Source organism: Ranitomeya imitator, chromosome 5, assembly GCF_032444005.1.
Source record: "Ranitomeya imitator isolate aRanImi1 chromosome 5, aRanImi1.pri, whole genome shotgun sequence".
Taxonomy (NCBI): Eukaryota; Metazoa; Chordata; class Amphibia; order Anura; family Dendrobatidae; genus Ranitomeya; species Ranitomeya imitator.
The window spans coordinates 293,470,682-293,496,225 of NC_091286.1; the positions used below are offsets into that span (position 1 = coordinate 293,470,682).

Here is a 25,544-nt window from a genome sequence, read left to right on the forward strand (position 1 = left end):
TTAGAGCGTTGTATGGACTGTCTCTAAAAGGTACCCATATACATATTAGGTAAAAGTGGGCTGAATCAGTGGGATTGGCCAACCATCTAATGAGAAAGAGGCACTTCCAACTGTCACCTATAGTCCATGTCTGTGCACATAAAGAACGGGTAGTTGCAATTTAGTCACTGATCCTTTTGTTCATTGTGGAGATAAGCCACTGACAGTCTTGCAGAAAACAGGAATGCTCGACCAAGCCAAGAATTACTCTGTTTTGGGTAGTTTGAAGAGACACAGGTGCATCTCAAAAAAATTAGAATATCAAAAAGTTAATTTATTTCAGTTCTTCAATACAAAAAGTGAAAGTCATATACAGTTGTGCTCAAAAGTTTACATACCCAGGTAGAATTTTTGCTTTGTTGGCCTTTTTTCAGAGAATATGAATGATAACACCAAAACTTTTTCTCCACTCATGGCTAGTAGTTGGGTGAAGAGTCTGTCTGGATCCCAGAAACTCACTCAGCTTTTATGCGCACACTGATTACAAGCAAGCAGGTCACAGGTGAGGATATTACCTTTAGTAGCCATTGAAACCCATTTGTATCAACTTCTGTGCATGTTATCAGGCCAAAATTACCAGGGTATGTGAACTTTTAATCAGGGTCATTTGGATGTTTTGGGTTGTTACTATGATTTAAATAGAGAAAACACAGTAATTTGGCAATAAATGGCTTCACCCAACCACTAACCAGGAATGGAGAAAACGTTTTGGTGTGATCATTCATATTCTCTGAAAAAATGTATGCAAACTTCTGAGCACAACTGTATTAGATAGAGTCATTACAAACAGAGTGATGTATTTCAAGTGTTTATTTCCATTAATGTTGATGATGATGGCTTACGCCAATGAAAACCCAAAAATCATTATCTCAGTAAATTAGAATACTTTACAGTATAACACCAGCTTGAAAAAATGATTTTTAAAATCCGAAATGTTGGCCTACTGAAATGTATGTTCAGTAAATGCACTCAATACTTGGTGGTGGCTCCTATGGCATCAATTACTGCATTAATGCGGCATGGCATAGAGTCGATCAGTCTGTGGCACTGCTGAGGTGTTATGGAAGCCCAGGTTGCTTTGATGACAGCCTTCAGCTCAGCCTTCAGCTCCTCTGCATTGTTGGGTCTGGTGTCTCATCTTCTTCTTGAAAATACCCCATAGATTCCCTATGGGGTTAAGATCAGATGAGTTTGCTCGCCAATCAAGAACAGTGATACTGTTGCTTTTAAACCAGGAATTGGCACGTTTGGCAGTGTGGACAGATGTCAATTCCTGTTGGAGAATGAAATTCCCATCGCCAATAAGCTTGTCGGCAGGGAAGCATGAAGTGCAGCTGTGCTGACTTTGGTCTTGATAAAACACTGTGGACGTACACCAGCAGATGACATGGCTCCCGAAACCATCATTGATTGTGGATACTTCACACTAGACGTAAAGCAGCACTTCATGCTTCCCTCTGCAGACAAGCTTTTTGTAGTTGAAAATTTCATTCTTTAGCAGGACTTGGCACCTGTCCACACTGCCAAAAGTATCAATACTTGGTTTAAAAACAACAGTATCACTGTGCTTGATAGGCCAGCAAACTCGCCTGACCTTAATCGCATCGAGAATATATGGGGAATTGTAAAGAAGATGAGAGACACCAGACCCAACAATGCAGACAAGCTGAATTCTGCTATCAAAGCAACCTGGGTTTCCATAACACCTCAGCAACGCCAACAGCTGATAGCCTCCATGCCACACCACACTGATGCAGTAATTGATGCCAAAGGAGGCCCAACCAAGTATTGAGTGCATTTAATGAATATGCATTTCAGTAGGCCAACATTTCGGATTTTAAAATTAATTTTTCAAGCTAATTTATAAAGTATTCTAATTTACTAAGATAATGACTTTTGGGCTTCATTGGCTGTAAGCCATAATCATCATCAACAGAAATAATCATCATCAACACTTGAAATAAACCACTCTGTTTGTAAGGACTCGAATATACGAGTTTCACTTTTTGTATTGAAGAACTGAAATAAATTATCTTATGATATTCTAATTTTGTGAGATGCACCTGTAATTGTCAGCCGAACGAATGTTCGACCAATAGCCTTTTGATGTGTATAGCCAACTTAAAAGGAATGTGTCATTAGAAAATTGCTTAATGTTTACCAGGTTTTTATTTTAAATGTTTTTTTTCTTTTATAATTTTTCATGTAATTTCATAATCTGAATTGAAAAAATAAAAAATAAATACATTTATTTGGAATTTTAACACTAGCTACTTGGGTTTATTCTGGAGACATACTTCCTGTTCCTGACTGCAGTATTATAGAGGCCTCCCTCCGACTGTCCCCCTGCTACCACCCAACCATTTCTCACCATCACCCCACTTCCACAGATCCCAACCAACTAAACACTAGTACCACTTTTTTCTTTGCATTAATTGGCACAATGGGCCTTTTAGTATACAAACATTACAATAAATAACATGTCAGTAAGGAGATTCTTGGAGCTCCAAAACCTGCCGGAAACCAATACATAATAATGAACCATCCAGCATTACCCCCAGCCTGAACCACAGGCTCGGGGGCACCTTTGTTGCCAGAAAACCTTTTTCATAACACCGACTCCCAGGGACCCCACCCTGAAGAGTCCCACCAGGAAATTAACTAAAATCCAAACATAAAGGGGAGGCTGACATCTACCCAATGTACAACCCTCCCCAACGCAATTTTGCCACCAACTCAAAGAACGCCTTCACCACCGCCACAGTGAGCATTATCTGACTCCTCATAATGCGAGTCACCTCATCAAAAGAAATGCCAGATCCACTTCTTTAATGCTCAAAGCCCATAAATCAATCCCAAGTGCATTCAAGTGAATATCAAGTCAATATCATGTCGTCCAAAATTCTCCTCCACGAACTCCAGATGTGTGCCTCAATACAACCCCTCTGTTCCTTGCAATAAAACTTTCCACTGCCCTGTTCATGGATGTTTTGGGTTGTTGTTATGATTTAAAAAGAGAAAACACAGTAGTTTTGACAATAAATGGCTTCCACTAACCATGAGTGGAGAAAGAGTTTTGGTGTTATCATTCATATTCTCCGAAAAAAGGCCAAGAAGGGGAAAATTCTGCTTGGGTGTGTAAACTTTTGAGCACAACTGTATGTCCCTTACAGACTTAACTATGTGGGTGCCAAAATAGATAGTCATGTTATAATCAATGTGAGCCATAGGTAAGATTAATTTAAAGAGATACAAAATATGAGAACGGATATGTAGTTTTAGGGCTTTCAAAGAAGCACTGCCATCTAAATTTGTATCCTCTTAATATATTGCAGTCATCATACTGTATACTTACAATTGCTCGATTTTGACTTTCTCCCCACTTAATTCTTCTCTTTTCCATTATGTCTATGCCATTACTTGCTTAATAACTGACTAGCCGAATTATTCTAAGCTCTATGTAGAAACAGGAGATCAATTTTCTCTGTACAAGTCATAAGTCACTGCAAAGGTCCCCAGCAAGGGGGGGAAAAAAGCAGCTGGGTCAGGAGTTGAAGAAGGGAATGATTTATGTAAACATAACTTCCTGTTTCCACATACAGCAGAGAAAAGAGAAAAATGTACTGGGTCGAAGGATAAAATGAGCAATTGTAAGTACACAGTGCTATATAATATGATGATATTAAGAGGATAAGAACTTTCATGGGAGTACTACTTTAAGCAGTACTACAAAGGAAAATTGTTAAATGTAACACAAAATAGACATCTATACTACTGAAAGCACATGTATACCAAAATTATAGATTTCACAGCATAATCTGACCCTAGATTAATTTATTTTTAGTGTTCTGTTCCAAAAGTTTAGTGACTGAGTAGTATAATGATGTTATTTGTGCTTTTATTCCTCACAGCTTTCAACAGCTTTGTTTTTTTTCTAATGGGAAACAGCCCTGATAACATGCAGAGGTAAACCTGTCTTAAAAATGCAAACCTAACCCGTATACGGGCTCATGACAAAAAAAAAAATCTGACTGGAACCCCCTCTGTGTGTCAGATACAGACCTGCACTGTTGGAGCTACAGTGGTCCTCAATCCTTTTAAGTTTTAACAACAAAAAAAAAGTGTGTATATTCTTGGCCTCCCATGCCAGAAATGAATAACACATGCTCTTCAACCACAAGTTCCAACACGCCCAGTACATTTTCACACTGAAAATTAAAGTTTCAAAACAAGTCTAGCGTCTTTCTCTAACCCATTAAATAAAAGAATATAAAAACACGCTCTAAAAATTAATGTGTGACTGCAGCTACACAAAACAATGACAGTACAATAAACGTTTTCTAGATCATTTTCTTTAGCCACAGTCTGCGATGTCTCTTCGGTTTCTGCCTCCAGCACTCTATAATCCCTTTCCATAGTCCTGGAGGCAGAAACCTAGGAAACAGCACAGAACATGACTAGTATGTGTGGTTTTTGAGAGAGATTGACCAATGATTTTTCATTGATTACCTATCTTGGGGATAGGTCCTCAATGTTTGATCGGCCAGGGTCCAACACTCGGCACCCCCCTTCATTTATTGGGCCGCTTGCTTAGATAAAAATCACTTTTTAATCTGCTGCAGATCTAGCTGTTCTCTGAATGCTGAGCTCTGTATAACCCTGGTGGCTTTCTGTGCACACTGTGCATAGGCAGAAAGCTGCCACACAGTGCTCATGAACATGGAGGACTATATGGCAGCAGGTTTACCAGTCGTCTAGTGATAATCTCCTGCTTATAAAACAGTGATTTTATCAAAACAACAGCATGCAGCCATATTACTAGTATAGGATTTATAGAGCAAAAGGTTCAAGTCAGTCTATAGGGAAAGGTTACAAAACAAATAAAATGTTATCTTTTGTAAAGAATAAAAAAGCAACTGCACGTGAAAGAGCATACATTGCTCATTATTCAGGAATGCCATGTTTGCTGCTTCTTCCTGACCTGAATGACCAATGCAACACACACGCACGTTAAAAACAAAAATTAGGATAACTGAGGTCCATGTCTATGCAGGGCGATAGACGTGAATGAGGCACTTGTCTGTGGGGTCCCGACATGTTATATGAAAGTGGTGGCCCTGGATGGGTGTGCGGATTTGTGCTGTGAGGGCCTTACACCAGTGCAGGCTGCATGTAATCAATGTTGCTGGTTTGCCAGGACCAGATGTTTCACAGTTCAGTGAGGGACACCACCATTCAAAAATAAACTCTTTAATGAACGGCAACTAGAGAAGGGTTATATACAAGGGATAGTGGGTACACAGTCTTATGAATGTTTCCTTTACAACTCGAAGCATGTTCCACAGTTTCCTTCCGTTGTAGCCTAGTGTCCTGTATGGCCACTGTCTCACTACTTCACAACTACTTCAGGGTGCCAGTATGACTGGTAATTCTGACACTTTGGAACTCCCGCCCAGGACACTTTGCTTGTCCCACATACTTTGTCCTCTTTGGGCCCATTACCTTCAAGCATTCTAAGCTTGGGGTCTTGTGGCTAGGCATCCTTTCCTTAGGACCCATTTCCAAAAGGTCACTCTGTCTCTTAGTCAATTATGGTACGGATCTTGATATCCCTTTTCTTCGGTCTCCTCTCACTTAGGGTCACCCCAGAGTGCAGCACGTTAAACCTTTCAGTCTACTCACTAAGTACTCCAGGCCCTATCTCACTCTCGAACAGGAAATTTTCACTTCCCCTCTATCTCTTCCCCTCTCACTCTGGGCTAGTCCCCAGCATTAACTCGGACTATCCCTATGGTCAAACTACACATATTACTAACGCACATCACATTTCACATTATATCATATCACATAATATTATATATTACATTTCACATTACACCACATAGCAGTAAACTTATTTCTTCCAAGAAAAACGTGAGAAGTATGTCCAAATTCTTACACATGAACATGCAAAAACTGACTAAATGTCAACAGCAGTCCATGTATTTCTACAGCAGTGAAATACAAAAGACTGAAATGACAAATATCTATTCCACTAGTTACAGGCGTCTCCCCATAGAAGGAACCTTGCTATTTGCAATTAAGTACGAACCAAAACCTTGCTTGGAAGAAGTGCATGTATAGACAATTGGCCAATATGACCTTGACTGGAATGGGAATAAAGCACGTTACACTGCCTGAATAGCACTCACACTGCCAGCAATACTCAGATTTCTAGGAATTGTTTGTGCTGTCTCCTGCACTAAAGAAAAATGGTCTTTCCCAGAGGAATATTCCATCTTGCTTGTATTAAATATTGGCAGACACACTTTTTTCCATGCTTTCCTTAATGCTGTTGTTGCTGGGACGCTCAGTGGCTGGGTGTGGAATCCTAGCGGGAATTAAAACTAACCCAATGAAGACTTTGCAGCAGTAAACAGATTTTCTGATGTATTCTGAAGGGTCTGTATTTAATATGGCTCCATCTGGTGCCGTATACATAGAGCTATGCTCCTGAAAGTTTAAAGCGTAACAGTCATTTACATTTTTATCCCACAAATCATTAGTACACATGAAAACAAGCAACTTTGTAATATATCTTATCAGAGAGATCTGCTGCTTTCTCCTCCAGGACTGATCAGTACTGGAAGTGATGACATACAGTGGATCAGTCTTGTGACCACTGCAGCCTATCACTGGCATCAGTGGTCATTGAGGGGCACCCGTTGACTGCACTAAGTGTTACAGTAACATTCTGAATTGCCTGCTGGGCTCCCCTTCTCAATGTTTACCCACTATACCCTGTATATTGATAATGAAAACTAACAAACCTGTTTACTTGGATGTCTGTTTAGAATGGACAGGAATATGGAGTAACAGTTGGAGCAATCTGCCAAAGCCATGCAGCAATCGTGGTAGAGAGAAAGTTTGCTTGAAAAAAAAACAGCAAAAAAACAAAAACATTAGTGGTTTGTTTTTTTTTGTTTGTGCCAGTGTTTCATAGAAAACATACTTTAAAGATCTGGCCACCTTCTCCCCGTGCCGCTCTCGTTGATGGACTCTGCTATGGGTGCACATAGGGAGAGATCTGTGCTGGGAGAAGCTGGCTAGGGCGGTGTCAGACTAATCTTCTCTCTTCTTATGGTCCCTGGCCAGATCTTTAAATTATGTTTTCTATCAAACGCTGGAGTAAATATTAAAGCATTTTTTAACGGATTACCATAAAATTTTAAACATTTGGGCGGTCCGGATCCTACTCTGCTATGACATCCTGAAATGTCACTGCATATAGAGCAGCATGCGATCGTGTAGGTGTGAGAGTACGGATCTGGCAGTCACACACAGCTTGAGTCCCCATAAAACAGGCAAAAATGGTTTATTACTATCTGTGCCTTTCCGTTCTCTAAATTGATGTTGGCCTTTCGTCCTCCGTATACAGCAGTCATGTGATCGTGGTGTATTGGGACAGAGCAGGAGTTGCTGAGTTATAGGAGAAATGCCCCCCCCCAAAAGGTCTTTTATGACCTTATGGGGAGGTACAATGTGTAAAATAAATGAAAAAATAAAATGACTGACTGAAAAAAAAATAAAGAAAATAGCAGTTAAAAAATAAATAAAACTGCCAATGTAAATCTAAATCGCTGCTACAAACAAATTTTTAAAATTTATTTTAGTGGTTCTTTGTGGTCACGAGAAAAAAATGTTAAAAGTGGAAAAAAACAGTCATTTCCCTTTTCTCACTGATTTCGCCAGATATTAGCAAAGAAACAAAACAAAAAAAGAACAAAAAAGAGAATAAGACAGTGACATAAAAATGAAGCTCCATATATCATTATAAAAAAAAAACAAACACAAAAATGACTTGAATATCTGAATGAGATTTACAGCTCCTTAAACTGCATGTACGAAAAAAAACAAAAAAAACAAAATGTGTCTGGTCAGGAATGAGGTTAAATGGCCCAGTCTTGAATTGGTCAAACTAAAGACAAGAGATCCTTGGTTCATCTACCTCTGCAAAATGCCATAATTGGCGCTAACAGGCATTGTCTGTGTATATTATAATCCTGGGAACTATATCGGTACATACCTTAGTATTCGTGAAACATTGGTGCATATATCTTTATCATTGCTATAAGCCTCCAATAAAACGCATAACTCTGCTAACGCATTAGTTGCAAGAAACTTTGGTCGCGACTGGGAGAGATCTGCAAGATTCCTTAGTGTTGCGGTTAGCTAAGTGAAGGTAAAACAAAATATGCCTTTTAGGACAGTAACACTGACTTTAAATACAATTTGTGCAAATATCATAATGTATTTGTTTGGTTGGTACATTGGCAAATATAGCCATGGACGAAAATATTGGCACCCCTGAAATTGTTCCAGAAAATGAAGCATTTCGGTCAGATATTTATTGCAATTACACACGTTTTGTTATACACAAATTCTTATACACCACAAAAAAAGAGGAAAAAAAAGGCAAATTGGACAAAATTTCACACAAAACCCCCAAAATGGGCTAGACAAAACTGTTGACACCTTTCCAAAATTGTGGGTAAACAACTTTGTTTGAAACATGATGCTCATGGAAACTAACCTGTGACAAGTAACAGGTGTGGACAATATGAAAATTACACGTTAAATCAGACAAAGGGGAAAAGTTGACTCAATCTTTGCATTGTGTGCCACACAAAGCATGGAGAACAGAAAGAACAGCAAACTATCTGAGGACTTGGGAACCAAAATTGTTGAAAAATAGCAATCTCAAGTCCATCTCCAGAGATCTTGATGTTCCTTTATCAACGGTGCAACATAACTAAAAAGTTTACAACCCATGGCACTGAACTCAATCTCCCTGGACATGGACGGCAGAACTAAATTGATGAAAGGTTGCAACACAGGATGATGGATAAGCAACCCGATTAACCAAGTTCCAAAGAAATTCAAGCTGTCGTGCAGACTCAGGTGCATCAGTGTCAGCGCAAGCTAACCGTCGACATTTGAATGAAATGAAACGGTATGGCAGAAGACCCAGTAGGACCCCACTGCTGACATAAAAAAGCTAGACTGAAGTTTACCAAAATGTATGCTAGCAAGCCAAAATCATTCTGGGAAAGCATTTTGAGAATAGATGAGACCAAGGAAGAGCTTTTTGGTAAAGCACTTCATTCTACTGTCCAACGAAATTGGAATGAGGCCTACAAAGAAAAGAACACAGTACCTACAGTCAAACATGGTGGAGGTTCACAGATGTTTTGGGTTTTCTTTGCTGCCTCTGGCACTGGGTGCTTTGACTGTGTGCAAAGCAAGGAATCTGAAAATTTTGGGTCGCAATGTAGTGCCCAGTGTAAAAAAAAATTGATTTGCGTCCTAGGTCATGGGTCTTCCAGCAGGACAATCACCCCAAACATACTTCAAGAAGCACCCAGAAATGGATGGAAACAAAGTGCTGGAGCACTGAGTGGTCAGCATTGAGTCTGGATCTAAATCACATTGAACACCTGTGGAGAGATCTAAACATTTTTGTTGGGAGTAGACACCTTCAAATATGAGAGACCTGGAGCAGTTTGCAAAAGGAGAGTGGTCCAATATTCCAGTTGAGAGGTGTGAAAAGCTTGTTGATGGTTATAGGAAGCGATTAATTGCAGTTATTTATTCCAAAGAGAGTGCAACCAAATATTAAGTTGAGGGTGCCCACAATTTTGTACTGCCCATTTGGGGGGTTTCGTGTGAACTTATGCTCAATTTGCCTTTTTTTCCTCTGTTTTTTTGTGTTGTTCCAATAAACACAAAGGAAATAAACAAGTACCGTATATACTCAAGTATAAGCCGAGATTTTCAGCCCAAAATTTTGGGCTGAAAGTGCCCCTCTCGGCTTATACTCGAGTCACGGTGGGCGGCAGGGTCGGCGGGTGAGGGGGAGAGGGCGCTGAGGCATACTTACCTAGTCCCGGCGATCCTGATGCTCCCCCTGACTGTCACACAGTCTTCGTTGCTGCAGCTCCTCCCCTGTTCAGCGGTCACGTGGGACAGCTCATTAGAGAAATGAATAAGCGGCTCCACCTCCCATAGGGGTGGAGCCGCATATTCATCTCTCTAATTAGCGTTACCGGTGACCGCTGATAGAGGAAGAGGCTGCGGCACCGAAGACCGTGTGACAGGCAGAGGGAGCAGGACGCCGGGAGCAGGTAAGTATGTAATATTCACCTGTCCGTGTTCCACACGCCGGGCGCCGCTCTGTCTTCGCGTCCTCTTGCACTGACTGTGCAGGTCAGAGGGCGCGATGATGCACATAGTGTGCGCGGCGCCCTCTGCCTGATCTGTCAGTGCAGAGAGACGCCGGGACGCTGAGGAGCTGCAAGCAGCGAGGTGAGTATGGCACAGCTTTCTATGGCACAGCAATGGGGCAGGAATGAACGGCGCAGAGCACTATATGGCAGCTATGGGGCAGGAATGAACGGCGCAGAGCACTATATGGCAGCTATGGGGCAGGAATGAACGGCGCACAGCACTATATGGCAGCTATGGGGCAGGAATGAACGGCGCAGAGCACTATATGGCAGCTATGGGGCAATAATGAACGGTGCAGAGCACTATATTGCAGAGCTATGGGGCAGGAATGAACGGTGCAGAGCACTATATGGCACAGCTATGGGGCAATAATGAACGGTGCAGAGCACTATATGGCAGAGCTATGGGGCAATAATGAACGGTGCAGAGCACTATATGGCACAGCTATGGAGCAATAATGAAGGGTGCAGAGCACTATATGGCACAGCTATGGGACAATAATGAACGGTGCAGAGCACTATATGGCACATCTATGGGGCAATAATGAAAGGCGCAGAGCACTATATGGCAGCTATGGGGCAATAATGAACGGCGCAGAACACTAAGGCAGCTATGGGACAGGAATGAAAGGTGCAGTGCACTATATGGCACATCTATGGGGCAATAATGAACGGTGCAGAGCACTATATGGCACAGCTAAGGGGCAATAATGAGCGGTGCAGAGCACTATATGGCAGCTATGGGGCAATAATGAACGGCGCAGAGCACTATATGGCAGCTATGGGGCAGGAATGAAGGGTGCAGAGCACTATATGGCACATCTATGGGGCAATAATGAACGGTGCAGAGCACTATATGGCAGCTATGGGGCAATAATGAGTGGTGCAGAGCACTATATGGCAGCTATGGGGCAGGAATGAATGGTGCAGAGCACTATATGGCACATCTATGGGGCAATAATGAACGGTGCAGAGTACTATATGGCACAGCTATGGGGCAGGAATGAACGGTGCAGAGCACTATATGGCACATCTATGGAGCAATAATGAACGGTGCAGAGTACTATATGGCACAGCTATGGGGCAGGAATGAACGGTGCAGAGCACTATATGGCAGCTATGGGGCAATAATGAACGGCGCAGAGCACTTTAAGGCAGCTATGGGGCAATAATGAACGGCGCAGAGCACTATATGGCACAGCTATGGGGCAATAATGAACGGCGCAGAGCACTATATGGCACAGCTATGGGGCAATAATGACTGGTGCAGAGCACTATATGGCAGAGCTTTCTATGGCACATCTATGGGACCATAATGAACGGTGCAGAGCACTATATGGCAGAGCTTTCTATGGCACATCTATGGGGCAATAATGAACGGTGCAGAGCACTATATGGCACAGCTTTATATGGCACATCTATGGGGCAATAATGAACGGTGCAGAGAACTATATGGCACAGTTTTATATGGCACATCTATGGGGCAATAATGAACAGTATGGAGCATTATATATGGCACAGCTTTATATGGAGCATCTATTGGGCAATAATGAACAATATGGAGCATTATATGTGGCACAGCTTTATACAGAGCATCTATGGGGCAATAATGAACGGTATGCAGCATTATATGTGGCACAGCTTTATATGGAGCATCTTATGGGGCAATAATGCACGGTATGGAGCATCTATTTTTATTTTTGAAATTCACAGGTAGCTGCTGCATTTTCCACCCTAGGCTTATACTCGAGTCAATAAGTTTTCCCAGTTTTTTGTGGCAAAATTAGGGGGGTCGGGTTATACTCGGGTCGGCTTATACTCGAGTATATATGGTATATAAAAAAACATGTGTAATTGCAATAATTTTCTGGGAGATGCGCTTCATTTTCTGGAACAATTTTTTTGGCGCTTTCAGCCATAACAATATCATAATGTATTTGTTTGTGGTGCAAACCACAATGAAAATAGATAACAAAAGACATACAGTTTGAAGAGATGTCTCAGAAAATGAAAAAAAAAAACACCAAAGAAAGAAAGGTGTGTCAAAAACTAGGCCAAAGAGAGTGTTCCAAGTAGTATTTGATTAAAGCCCCATCATTTAACTTTGGCATACAGCAATACATGATGATAGTCCACAACCCTTTTTCAGAAATTAGAAAAATACTCATCATGTTTGTGTGGGTTTCCTCTGGGTTCTCCGGTTTTCTCCCACATTCCTAAGACATTCTGATAGGGAATTTAGATTGAGAGCCCCATTGGGGACAGTACCAATAATGTCTGTAAAGAGCTCTGGAATTAATGGCGCTATATAAGTGAGTAAAATAAATAAATAAATAGAATGATATTGTCAAGATTAGCAATCAAGGTAAATAATGTTATGAGAAACAGACCTGAACGATCAGATGGCTCATGTCAGAAGAAGTACTTTGTGAGGTGGTGTTGAGTTGGATGATCTGCTTCATTAACTCTATTAGTATTTCCACTGCCTGTTTTTTGAGTAATTCATTGAGCAGCACTTTATTCCCAGACAGGAACTTGATTGTCCCTAAACAATACAAGAAAGCCTCACTGTTGGCATGTGCATTTTCATACTGTAGGACCTCCAAGAGTACACCTGCAAGAAACATGAGCAATTTAGTATCAAAGCAAACAATGTAGTAATTATAAAGCGAGATATAGATACAAATACTTCTATGAAAACATTTATTTACAGTACATACCATATTTCTTGGAACAGAATATGTACTTTTTAGCAAACAATAATCTTACTAGAAAAGTATGCATTTTATATTCTGGAAACAGCTTTCGATAATTGAGTGGAATGCTACAGTGGCTCAGTGGTTAGCACTGCAGCCTTGCAGCACTGGAGTCCTGGGTTCAAATCCAGTTTGTACAACGGAGTTTGTATGTTCTCTCCATGTTTTTGTGGGTTTCCTTCGGGTTCTCCGGTCTCCTCCCCCATTCCAAAGACATACTGATAGGTAATTTAGATTGTGATCCCCATCGGGGACAGCGATGAAAATGTATGCAAACTGTAAAGCGCTGCGGAAAATGTTAGCGCTATATAAAAATAAAGATTATTAATTATTACTGCCAACACAGCATCTTCCCTGATCACAGAGAGAACTATGCAGCGTTGCAGTCCTCTCTCTAACTGCCTGACACTAATTAGTCTTATCGGTGGAAAGAATGAGAGAAAACAACCAGTACCAGAATGTCCCTAAAGATGCATTTATGGTACAGGTCCCAGCTAACGAAAGTACCTTTAGATCATGTCACATGCCTGCAAGAAAGTTCAAAATATGCTAGTATATACACAGTGCGTGTGCGTATCTAGATGTAGCAGAGCTGCATGTGTGCATGTAGCATGTGTCTGAATGTAGCATGTGTGTGCAAATCAGAGCTTTGTGTGTATAAACAGCAGAGCTAAGTGGGAGTGTACTACACATGCAGCAATGTTTTATATGTGTGTGCTGCAGAAATTGTATGCAATGGCCCAACTTCACTGTTGTGAATTCTGTTGTCGAACTCCCTCCTGTGGTCGTGAATGGTACTTCGGCGAGTTCTGTCCATGGACTCCCTCTGGTGGCTGTGAGTGAAGCTGCTGCTTCTGAGGTTCCTTACACAGGTGACGTGGTTTATCCTTTGGTTGGCTGCTCTATTTAACTCCACTCAGATCGTTACTCCATGCCAGCTGTCAATGTTCCTGCATTGGTTCAGTTCGCTCTTGGATCTTTCTGGTGACCTGTCTTCTCCAGCAGAAGCTAAGTTCCTGATAGTGTTTATTTGTTCACTAGATTGTGGCCCGATTCTAACGCATCGGGTATTCTAGAATATGCATGTCCCCGTAGTATATGGACAATGATGATTCCAGAATTCACGGCAGACTGTGCCCGTCGCTGATTGGTCGAGGCAACCTTTATGACATCATCGTCGCCATGGCGACCATTATGACATCTACGTCGATACTGTGCCCGTCGCTGAATCAGAAACGTGAGATGTCTACGTCCTTTATGACATCATCGTTGCTGTGCCCGTTGCTGACTGGCGGCCTCGACCAATCAGAGAGCCGGGATTTCCAGGACAGACAGACGGAAAAACCCTTAGACAATTATATATATAGAAGATTGTTTCCTTGTCCAGCTGGTTATCATGATTTTGTCTTGCTAGCTGGAAGCTCTGGGATGCAGAGTGGCATCTCCGCACCGTTAGTCGGTGCGGAGGTCTTTTTGCACACTCTGCGTGGTCTTTTGTAGTTTTTTGTGCTGACCGCAAAGATACCTTTCCTATCCTCTGTCTGTTTAGTAAGTCTGGCCTCCCTTTGCTGAAACCTGTTTCATTTCTGCATTTGTGACTTTCATCTTTACTCACAGTCAATATATGTGGGGGGCTGCCTTTTCCTTTGGGGAATTTCTCTGAGGCAAGGTAGGCTTTATTTTCTATCTCTAGGGCTAGCTAGCTCTTAGGCTGTGAAGAGGCGTCTAGGGAGAGTCAGGAACGCTCCACGGCTATTTCAAGTTGTTGTGATAGGATTAGAGCCTGCGGTCAGCAGAGCTCCCACATCCCAGAGCTTGTCCTGTGTGAGTTTAACTATCAGGTCGTGCCGGGTGCTCCTAACCACCAGGTCATAACAGTACAGCTGGCCCAAAGTATTAATGCATCTCAATAGAGGGATAAGAGAAGTTCTGAGACCATTTTTTTTTCTTTGCACTGTGTTTTGTCTTTCTTTTCCCCTAAACCTTTGGGTGGTTCAGGACACAGGTGTAGATATGGACATTCAAGGTCTGTCCTCTTGTGTGGATCATCTCACTGCAAGGGTACAAAACATTCAAGATTTTGTGGTTCAGAATCCTATGTTAGAGCCTAGAATTCCTATTCCTGATTTATTTTCTGGGGATAGATCTAAGTTTCTGAATTTCAAAAATAATTGTAAACTGTTTCTAGCTTTGAAACCCCGCTCCTCTGGTGACCCCGTTCAAGTAAAAATCATTATTTCTTTGTTGCGTGGTGACCCTCAAGACTGGGCATTTTCCCTTGCGCCAGGAGATCCTGCATTGCGTGATGTTGATGCGTTTTCTCTGGCGCTTGGATTGCTTTATGATGAACCAAATTCAGTGGATCAGGCAGAGAAAATCTTGCTGGCTTTGTGTCAGGGTCAGGATGAAGCGGAGGTGTACTGTCAGAAGTTTAGAAAGTGGTCTGTGCTTACTCAGTGGAATGAGTGTGCCCTGGCGGCAATTTTCAGAAAGGGTCTTTCTGAAGTCCTTAAGGATGTCATGGTGGGATTTCCCACGCCTGCTGGTCTGAATGAGTCTATGTCCTTGGCCATTTAGATCGATCGGCGCTTGTGTGAGCGCAAAGCTGTGCACCATCTGGCGGTATTCTCTGAGCATAGGCCTGAGCCTATGCAGTGTGATAGGACTTTGACCAGAGCTGAACGGCAAGAACACAGACGTCGGAATGGGCTGTGTTTTTACTGTGGTGAATCCACTCATGCCATCTCTGATTGTCCTAAGCGCACTAAGCGGTTCGCTAGGTCTGCCACCATTGGTACGGTACAGTCTAAATTTCTTTTGTCTGTTACTATGATTTGCTCTCTGTCGTCCTATTCTGTTATGGCATTTGTGGATTCAGGTGCTGCCCTGAATTTGATGGACTTGGAGTTTGCCAGGCGCTGTGGTTTTTTCTTGGAGCCCTTGCAGTATCCTATTCCATTGAGAGGAATTGATGCTACGCCTTTGGCCAAGAATAAGCCTCAGTACTGGACTCAATTGACCATGTGCATGGCTCCTGCACATCAGGAGGATATTCGCTTTTTGGTGTTGCATAATCTGCATGATGTGGTCGTTTTGGGGTTGCCATGGCTACAGGTCCATAATCCAGTGTTAGATTGGAAATCTATGTCTGTGTCCGGCTGGGGTTGTCAGGGGGTACATGGTGATGTTCCATTGTTGTCAATTTCGCCTTCCACTCCTTCTGAAGTCCCTGAGTTTTTATCAGATTACCGGGATGTGTTTGAAGAGCCCAAATCCGGTGCCCTACCTCCTCATAGGGATTGCGATTGTGCTATTAATTTGATTCCTGGTAGTAAGTTTCCTAAGGGCCGTCTGTTTAATTTATCTGTGCCAGAGCACGCCGCTATGCGGAGTTATATAAAGGAATCCTTGGAGAAGGGTCATATTCGCCCGTCGTCGTCACCATTAGGAGCAGGGTTCTTTTTTGTGGCCAAGAAGGATGGCTCTTTGAGACCGTGTATTGATTACCGCCTTCTTAATAAGATCACAGTCAAATTTCAGTATCCTTTGCCGCTGCTGTCTGATTTGTTTGCTCGGATTAAGGGGGCTAGTTGGTTCACCAAGATAGATCTTCGAGGGGCGTATAATCTTGTGCGAATTAAACAGGGCGATGAATGGAAAACAGCATTTAATACGCCCGAGGGCCATTTTGAGTACCTGGTTATGCCATTCGGGCTTTCTAATGCTCCATCTGTGTTTCAGTCCTTTATGCATGACATCTTTCGAGAGTACCTGGATAGATTCATGATTGTATATTTGGATGACATTTTGGTCTTTTCGGATGATTGGGAGTCTCATGTGAAGCAGGTCAGAATGGTGTTCCAGGTCCTTCGTGCGAATTCCTTGTTTGTGAAGGGGTCAAAGTGTCTCTTTGGAGTTCAGAAGGTTTCATTTTTGGGTTTCATTTTTTCCCCTTCTACTATCGAGATGGACCCTGTTAAAGTTCAGGCCATTTATGATTGGACTCAGCTGACATCTGTGAAGAGCCTGCAGAAGTTCCTGGGCTTTGCTAATTTTTACCGTCGCTTCATCACTAATTTTTCTAGTATTGCTAAACCTTTGACTGATTTGACCAAGAAAGGTGCTGATGTGGTCAATTGGTCCTCTGCGGCTGTAGAGGCTTTTCAGGAGTTGAAGCGTCGTTTTTCTTCTGCCCCTGTGTTGTGCCAGCCAGATGTTTCGCTCCCGTTTCAGGTCGAGGTTGATGCTTCTGAGATTGGAGCAGGGGCTGTTTTGTCGCAAAGAAGTTCTGATGGCTCGGTGATGAAACCATGTGCCTTCTTTTCTAGAAAATTCTCGCTTGCTGAGCGCAATTATGATGTTGGCAATCGAGAGTTGTTGGCCATGAAGTGGGCATTCGAGGAGTGGCGACATTGGCTTGAAGGAGCTAAACATTGCCTGGTGGTCTTGACGGATCACAAGAATTTGACTTATCTCGAGTCTGCCAAACGGTTGAATCCTAGACAGGCTCGATGGTCGCTCTGTTTCTCCCGTTTTGATTTTGTGGTTTCATACCTTCCGGGATCTAAGAATGTGCCTGTCAAGGAGTTTTGTGCCTGACTCTCCGGGTGTTCCGGAGCCGGCGGGTATTCTTAAAGAGGGGGTAATTTTGTCTGCCATCTCCCCTGATTTGCGGCGCGTGCTGCAGAAGTTTCAGGCTGATAGACCTGACCGTTGTCCAGCGGAGAGACTGTTTGTCCCTGATAGATGGACTAGTAGAGTTATCTCTGAGGTTCATTGTTCGGTGTTGGCTGGTCATCCTGGAATCTTTGGTACCAGAGATTTGGTGGCTAGATCCTTTTGGTGGCCTTCTTTGTCACGGGATATGCGTTCTTTTGTGCAGTCCTGTGGAACTTGTGCTCGGGCCAAGCCCTGCTATTCTCGTGCCAGTGGGTTGCTTTTGCCCTTGCCGGTCCCGAAGAGGCCCTGGACGCATATTTCCATGGATTTTATTTCTGATCTCCCTGTTTCTCAAAGGATGTCGGTCATTTGGGTGGTTTGTGATCGCTTCTCTAAGATGGTCCATTTGGTACCCTTGTCTAAATTGCCTTCCTCCTCTGATTTGGTGCCATTGTTTTTCCAGCATGTGGTTCGTTTGCATGGCATTCCAGAGAACATCGTCTCGGACAGAGGTTCCCAGTTTGTTTCGAGGTTTTGGCGGTCCTTTTGTGCTAAGATGGACATTGTCCCAGGAGAAGGCTCAACGTTTCGCTAACCGCCGGTGCTGTGTTGGTCCCCGACTTCGTGTTGGGGATTTGGTTTGGTTGTCATCTCGTCATGTTCCTGTGAAGGTTTCCTCTCCTAAGTTTAAGCCTCGTTTCATTGGGCCATATAAGATTTCTGAAGTTCTTAATCCTGTGTCATTTCGTTTGGACCTTTTAGCTTCTTTTGCCATCCATAATGTGTTCCATAGGTCGTTGTTGCGGAGATACGTGGCGCCTATGGTTCCCTCCGTTGATCCTCCTGCCCCGGTGTTGGTCGAGGGGGAGTTGGAGTATGTGGTGGAGATAATTTTGGATTCTCGTGTTTCGAGACGGAAACTCCAGTACCTGGTCAAGTGGAAGGGTTATGGTCAGGAAGATAATTCCTGGGTTTTTGCCTCTGATGTTCATGCTGCCGATCTAGTTCGTGCCTTTCATTTGGCTCATCCTGATCGGCCTGGGGGCTCTGGTGAGGGTTCGGTGACCCCTCCTCAAGGGGGGGGTACTGTTGTGAATTCTGTTGTCGAACTCCCTCCTGTGGTCGTGAATGGTACTTCGGCGAGTTCTGTCCATGGACTCCCTCTGGTGGCTGTGAGTGAAGCTGCTGCTTCTGAGGTTCCTTACACAGGTGACGTGGTTTATCCTTTGGTTGGCTGCTCTATTTAACTCCACTCAGATCGTTACTCCATGCCAGCTGTCAATGTTCCTGCATTGGTTCAGTTCGCTCTTGGATCTTTCTGGTGACCTGTCTTCTCCAGCAGAAGCTAAGTTCCTGATAGTGTTTATTTGTTCATTGTTTCCTTGTCCAGCTGGTTATCATGATTTTGTCTTGCTAGCTGGAAGTTCTGGGATGCAGAGTGGCATCTCCGCACCGTTAGTCGGTGCGGAGGTCTTTTTGCACACTCTGCGTGGTCTTTTGTAGTTTTTTGTGCTGACCGCAAAGATACCTTTCCTATCCACTGTCTGTTTAGTAAGTCTGGCCTCCCTTTGCTGAAACCTGTTTCATTTCTGCGTTTGTGACTTTCATCTTTACTCACAGTCAATATATGTGGGGGGCTGCCTTTTCCTTTGGGGAATTTCTCTGAGGCAAGGTAGGCTTTATTTTCTATCTCTAGGGCTAGCTAGCTCTTAGGCTGTGAAGAGGCGTCTAGGGAGAGTCAGGAACGCTCCACGGCTGTTTCAAGTTGTTGTGATAGGATTAGGGCCTGCGGTCAGCAGAGCTCCCACATCCCAGAGCTTGTCCTGTGTGAGTTTAACTATCAGGTCGTGCCGGGTGCTCCTAACCACCAGGTCATAACACTTCACCAAGTCTGGCGCTTTGTATGCATTTTAATGGAAAAGCCTGAAACTAAAAACGCCACAGGTTATGCAAAAAAATGTGCTACTTTCAAAGTGTTTTACAACAGTTTTCTTGCATAAACAATTGGTGTGTGGGCAATGAAGCTACACTTCTCAACATTGAAATTACAACACCAAGAAAAATATAGTTATGGAATTATAGATATTACACGATTGGTAAACATGTTTGTGATATACAAATTAAAAAAAAATGCAAACAAAATTTCCAAAATATCTCAATTTATTCAGCACGTAGTATGAGTACCATGCAGTGAAACACACACACTTACATGCCTTGGCTGAAATCAATCAGGTTATTAATGGTTGTCTGAAGAATATTCTGCTACACTGAATACTGGGGCACGCAAATCATCAAGATCCCCTTCTCACAGGTCCCTTTGCAATAGCCCACCAATTATGTCCCAGATGTGATCGATAGGAGACAAGTCCAGAGACTCTGCAGGCCATGCTAGCAAGTTTACGCAACACAGACTGCTCACAGTAGCGTGAGCAATAATGCAGTCTGGCGTTTTCAAGTTGAAAAATGGCTCCTGGAATATTTTAGAGAAATGGCCATACCACTAGTTCCTCCACCAAATCAATGTAATGCTGAGCTGCCCAAATCAATGTAATGCTGAGCTGCTAGTGTACGTAAAATGACTATGACTAAAATAGGGGGGCTCAGCTACCGTACATTATGCGGATCATCAAGTGAAATTCTTCTAATCTGACGATCTGTCCATGCAAAGGTTGTTGAGGAGTATATATGTCATAATACACATGCTGCAGAGAAACACTGACAATAGAGCTATTAGCTCTCTAATCTACAGTGGCATTTAAAAGTTTGGGCACCCCTGGTCAAAATTACTGTTATTGTGAACAGTTAAGCAAGTTGAAGATGAAATGATCTCTAAAAGGGCTAAAGTTAAAGATGACACATTTCCTTTGTATTTTAGGCACAAAAAAGAAAAAATCATCTTTTACAATTTAAAAATAACAAAGAAAAATGGGCTGATGGAAAGTTTGGGCATCCTTCATGGTTAGTGCCTAGTAGCCAAGAGTCTTTCATCCATTTTCATCCATTATTCCTTAGAAAATTATTTCAGTTCTGTGAGATTCCTGGGTCGTCTTGCATGCACTGCTTTTAAAGGTACGAATTGAACATGAAGAGAAAATCAGAGAGCAGCTGCAGCCTGGACTTCCTCTTCATGTTCAATCCATAAATAGGTGGGAACAGTGACGCCAGTGCTGATTGGGCACCGGGTTACGTGTCACAACATCGCACAAGAGCGCCCGGGAGTGTGAGCGCCGACATTGAGGGAACAGCTCCGGCACGTGAGGAGAGTATAGGTTTTTTATTTTATCGAGGCCAAACAATTCGTTCAAAAAAGGGTTTTCCAAGCAGTGGACAACCCCTTTAACTGTTGACAATAACAGTAATGTTGACAAAGTGTGCTCAAACATATACAAGCCACTGGCTAAAAGGGTGGGCACCCTTGAAACTGTTCCAGAAAAAGTACGGAATTTCTCCCAGAAAATGATTACAAGTAGATGTTTTGTTATACACATGTTTATTTCCTTTGTGTGTATTGAAATACAAAAAAACTGAAAAAAGGCAAATTGGATATAAATTCACACCAAATCCCAAAATAGGGCAGGATAAAAAATTGTTGGCACACTCAACTTAATATTTTGTTGCACTCACACCTTAGTATAAATAACTGCAGTCAATTTCTTCAGCGCTTTGTTTCCATCCATTTCTGGGTACTTCTTGATGTATGTTTGAGGTCCCTGTCCTGCTGGAAGACCCATGACCTTGGAACGCAAACCCAGCTTTGAGTTTGGGCTTGCGTGTAGGACCTGCGATGACGTCACGGTCAGGTGACCGGTCACCTGACCGCGACATCATCGAAGGTCCTTCACTCACTGCATTCTTAGGAACGGAGGCAGACGCTTGCAGCGCTGAAAGCCAGAGTCCGTCGGAGGGGTGAGTATATCCATATTTTTTATTTTTATTCTTTATTTTTTACATTAATATGGATCCCAGGGCCTGAAGGAGAGAGTCTCCTCTCCTCCAGACCCTGGGAACCATACGCCGTATAAGATGACTGGGAGTATAAAGATGACCCCCGTCTTATACGGCGGGTATATCCCAAATTCCATACTTTATATGGATATTGGGGGTCGTCTTATACGCCCAGTCGTCTTATACACCAGAAAATACGGTAATTCTCCAAGCAACTGGGAGTCGCAGCTCAACTGTTACTGCATTAATGATCTTGATCACCGCATACGGTACAACAAATTAAGGAGCAAATTTTCTGTATTGAAATTTAAGATTGAGATTTTTAGAGCATTAGCAGACAAAATCCCCCATCATAAAGACAGGACCCCCCCTACATCAACAGTTGGCAGTTCCCTTGGTCTGACTAAAAGTTATCAAAATACCTCTTTTAACCTCTCTCCAAACCTTAACTAAATGAGAAAAATATCTTTCCTCCTCCGTAACTGCAGACTGCAAACCAGAAAAATCTCACCCCCACAGCAACAAAAAAAAGCGAAGTATTGGTAGCAGTGAAGGTGCGGTTACTGAATGCAAATTCAGCGAGGAGGGAAAAAAAAAAAAAAAAACACCCAATCTTCCTGATTAGATGAGAGAAAATTCCTGGTTCATTCTCTCCATCTGACCATCAGCTTCAGAATGATAAGAAGAAGAAGAATGAAAGCTTAATTCCCAACCAAAAACAAAAAGCTACGTCAATAGCAGGGCTGTGGAGTTGGAGTCGTGGCATCGGAGTTAGTTTTGGTTAGAGTCGGAGTCGGTAGAAATGTACCGACTGACTCCAGCTTTAAAAAAAATGTATTAATATTAAATAATTGACCTTTCATATGAATTTTATAAATGTTACTCAAATATATATGTTCTATCAAACTATGAACAACAGTGATAAGCAGTTCTGCTGGAGATAGAGACATTTCTTACTTCTTGTGTGTCACTGTTCTCCACTGCCCTTATCTAATCTTATACTTGGTTAACCTTATGCTGCCCCAACCCCCCTACTTACAATGTATGAAACTGAAAGTGAAAATGTGTTGCAAATTCTTAGTAGTAAAGCTCCTCTTCTAGACTAGATGTTTGGTGTGCGTCTTCCAAGCATCTCACAGCTGCTACTCAGAAGAGGAAGACTGTAAGAAGTATTATCCTTTCAACAAACTTTGCATCAGTTAACTGTGAGTACATGAGGAATAACAGTATTACTGACCACTATATCAGTTGTACGACCTGGCAATAATTTTGTACAATTGTTTTTAGGAAAAACAATTGTCATTTGGATTGTGAATGCAGAATTAAAAACCTGAGAATGTCAAAGAAGCGTCACATTAAATCAGCTGTATTTGAACATTTCACCATCACTCAAGATAGAAAACATTATGTCTGTCAGTATATGACAAATAATCCAGATGAAAACAAATGCTGTGAAGCCAAGATCAGTGCATATTCAGGCAAAGATAAAAATGCTCCTACCAGAGCTTCTAATCTAAAGAGACAGTTACAGCGCTTTCATCCAGAAGTACTGAAAGCAGTGGATGAGAAAGACTGCATCCAAACCAATGAACCAGTGCCCAGCTCTTCCAGCCAAACAAAGGAGCAGAGAACTTTGCAGCCATCAGTTGCAAAATATTTTGTCAGTGACAAAGTTACTGTGACAATGACAGTAGATACATTTAAAAAACAGATCATAGAGCTTGTTGTAAAGGATAGTGTGCCTATTTCATTATTTTCACTACCTGCTTTTAGGTGTCTGAATGGGGAAATGGCCCGCAAGCTTGGTGTTTCTCTGGAGAGAGAGAGTATTAGAAAATTAGTAATCGAAGAAGCTTTTAAACAAAAGGAAGAAATTTAAAAAAGCCCTCAGGGGACGCTTTCTGTTTCTTAAAATGGATGCCTGCACACGTCACAGAGTGAACTATTTTGCCATCAATGTCCGATTTGTTTGTGACAAAAATGAAATAGTTACCAAGACATTGGCAGTAAAAGACACCAAAGCTCATCACACCAGGGAGTTTCTCCAGGTCTTGGTGGAAAAGGTTCTGCAAGACTATGAACTTAAAAAAGAGCAAGTTCTTTCTGTCGTAACTGACAATGCTTCAAATATGATAAGTACTATTAGGCTAATGAATGAGAGTAAGGATGGTGACCAGCAGCTAGAAGAACAATCTGGGTCCACAGACACAGAAATGTTTGAAATAGAGGAACACAGTATTGTAATTGAGGAGCAAACTGAAGTTGCTTCAGATGAACAGCAACACGATAGTTTAGATGATCTTGTTGAAACTGTGTCAATACGTTCTTTCATTCATCACATGCGCTGTGTTGTGCATACGCTACAGCTGGCTATAAGAGACAGTCTGCAAGAAGGACATGCTGCTGCACTGATTGGCAAGGTGAGAAAATTGGCTACTGTTGCCAGAACTCCTAAAGTTGACTCAATTTTGAAGAGACATGCTGGAAAAGGGGCAATTATTGATCAAGCCACACGATGGGGCAGTACTTACTTAATGATTCAGCGCTTGGTTAAACTGAAAACCTTTCTTGTAGACATGGCTAACCCTCAACTGACGCTAAATGAAAGTCAGTGGAATCAGGTGACTGAGCTGGAAAAATTGCTAGAGCACCCATTTACAGTGACTAAAAAAATTACATGCAGAGGACTTAACTCCAGGTATTTTCTTAAAGGAGTGGAAGAACCTGATGTTTCGCCTGTCCCAAAGAGGAGGGTTAATTGCAAGTGGCATTGCTACATCAATGAAACGGAGAGAAGAGCTACTATTACAAAATAACATTCTTTTGGCAGCTGTTTATGTAGACCCAATGCATCGGATTCTTCTAGATGATTAACAGCTAACTAAAGGAAAAGAAGCTCTGTTTGAAATAGCAGTAAGGATGAAAGGGTTGCAGAACAGTCAGGAGGAACAAGAAGAATTTGGTCATCCTGCCACATCTTCACCCTCATCAACTGATGAAGAATTTAATTTCGAAAAATATTTGGATCACAAGGACCGTGCAAAGCGTTCCCGCATAGAAGTGTCATCCCCATCAAAGAACACAGCCAGTACATTTCAGCAGAATTTTTCATGTGCACTAAAAGAAATTGAGAAATTTGACCGTTCATCAAAAATAACAGTGCAACAAGCGATTCCTCTGTATCCTGACATTGTCAGAGATGTTGCCCGAGCGGTTACTGCTTTGCCACCAACCCAAGTTAGTGTAGAGAGGTTGTTCTCTGCTCTCAAAATAATTAGATCAGATTTGAGGGCATCCATGAAGGAGGATCTGACAAAGGCAATACTTTTTCTGAGGACAAATTTATAGATTTCTTCTTATTAACTGCATAACAGTGTTTATTGCATACTTACAAGAGTTTATAAAGTTTATAAAAGTTATTTGCTATATTCTAATTGTATTCTAATAAATATAGTTTTTGCTCTAAGTGGTCTGATTACTTATATCAGAGGTGTCAAACTGCATTCCTCAAGGGCCGCAAACAGGTTATGTTTTCAGGATTTCCTTGTATTGCACAAGGTGCTGGAATCATTCTGTGCAGGTGATTAAATTATCACCTGTGCAATACAAGGAAATCCTGAAAACATGACCTGTTTGTGGCCCTTGAGGAATGCAGTTTGACACCTCTGACTTATATGATGGTGAGAAACTGAATAAGCACGATGTTAACCCCTTTACCCCCAAGGGTGGCTTGCACGTTAATGACCGGGCCAATTTTTACAATTCTGACCACTGTCCCTTTATGAGGTTATAACTCTGGAATGCTTCAACGGATCCCAGTGATTCTGACATTGTTTTCTCGTGACATATTGTACTTCATGACAATAGTAAAAATTCTTTG

At 42.2% G+C, this 25,544-nt stretch overlaps 1 protein-coding gene across 5 annotated transcripts in view; it reads right to left on the reverse strand.

The window, feature by feature from the left end:
- The window catches only part of ARMC2 (armadillo repeat containing 2), a 303,914-nt gene that overhangs the window by 27,763 nt on the left and 250,607 nt on the right, over positions 1-25,544 (reverse strand). For all 5 annotated transcript variants that reach the window (XM_069726243.1, XM_069726248.1, XM_069726244.1 and 2 more), the window contains 3 exons: positions 12,695-12,918; positions 8,105-8,250; positions 6,849-6,948 (listed from right to left, as the gene is read on the reverse strand). In XM_069726243.1, the coding sequence (XP_069582344.1) occupies positions 6,849-6,948; positions 8,105-8,250; positions 12,695-12,918 (470 nt within the window). The remainder of the gene's footprint in view (positions 1-6,848; positions 6,949-8,104; positions 8,251-12,694; positions 12,919-25,544) is intronic.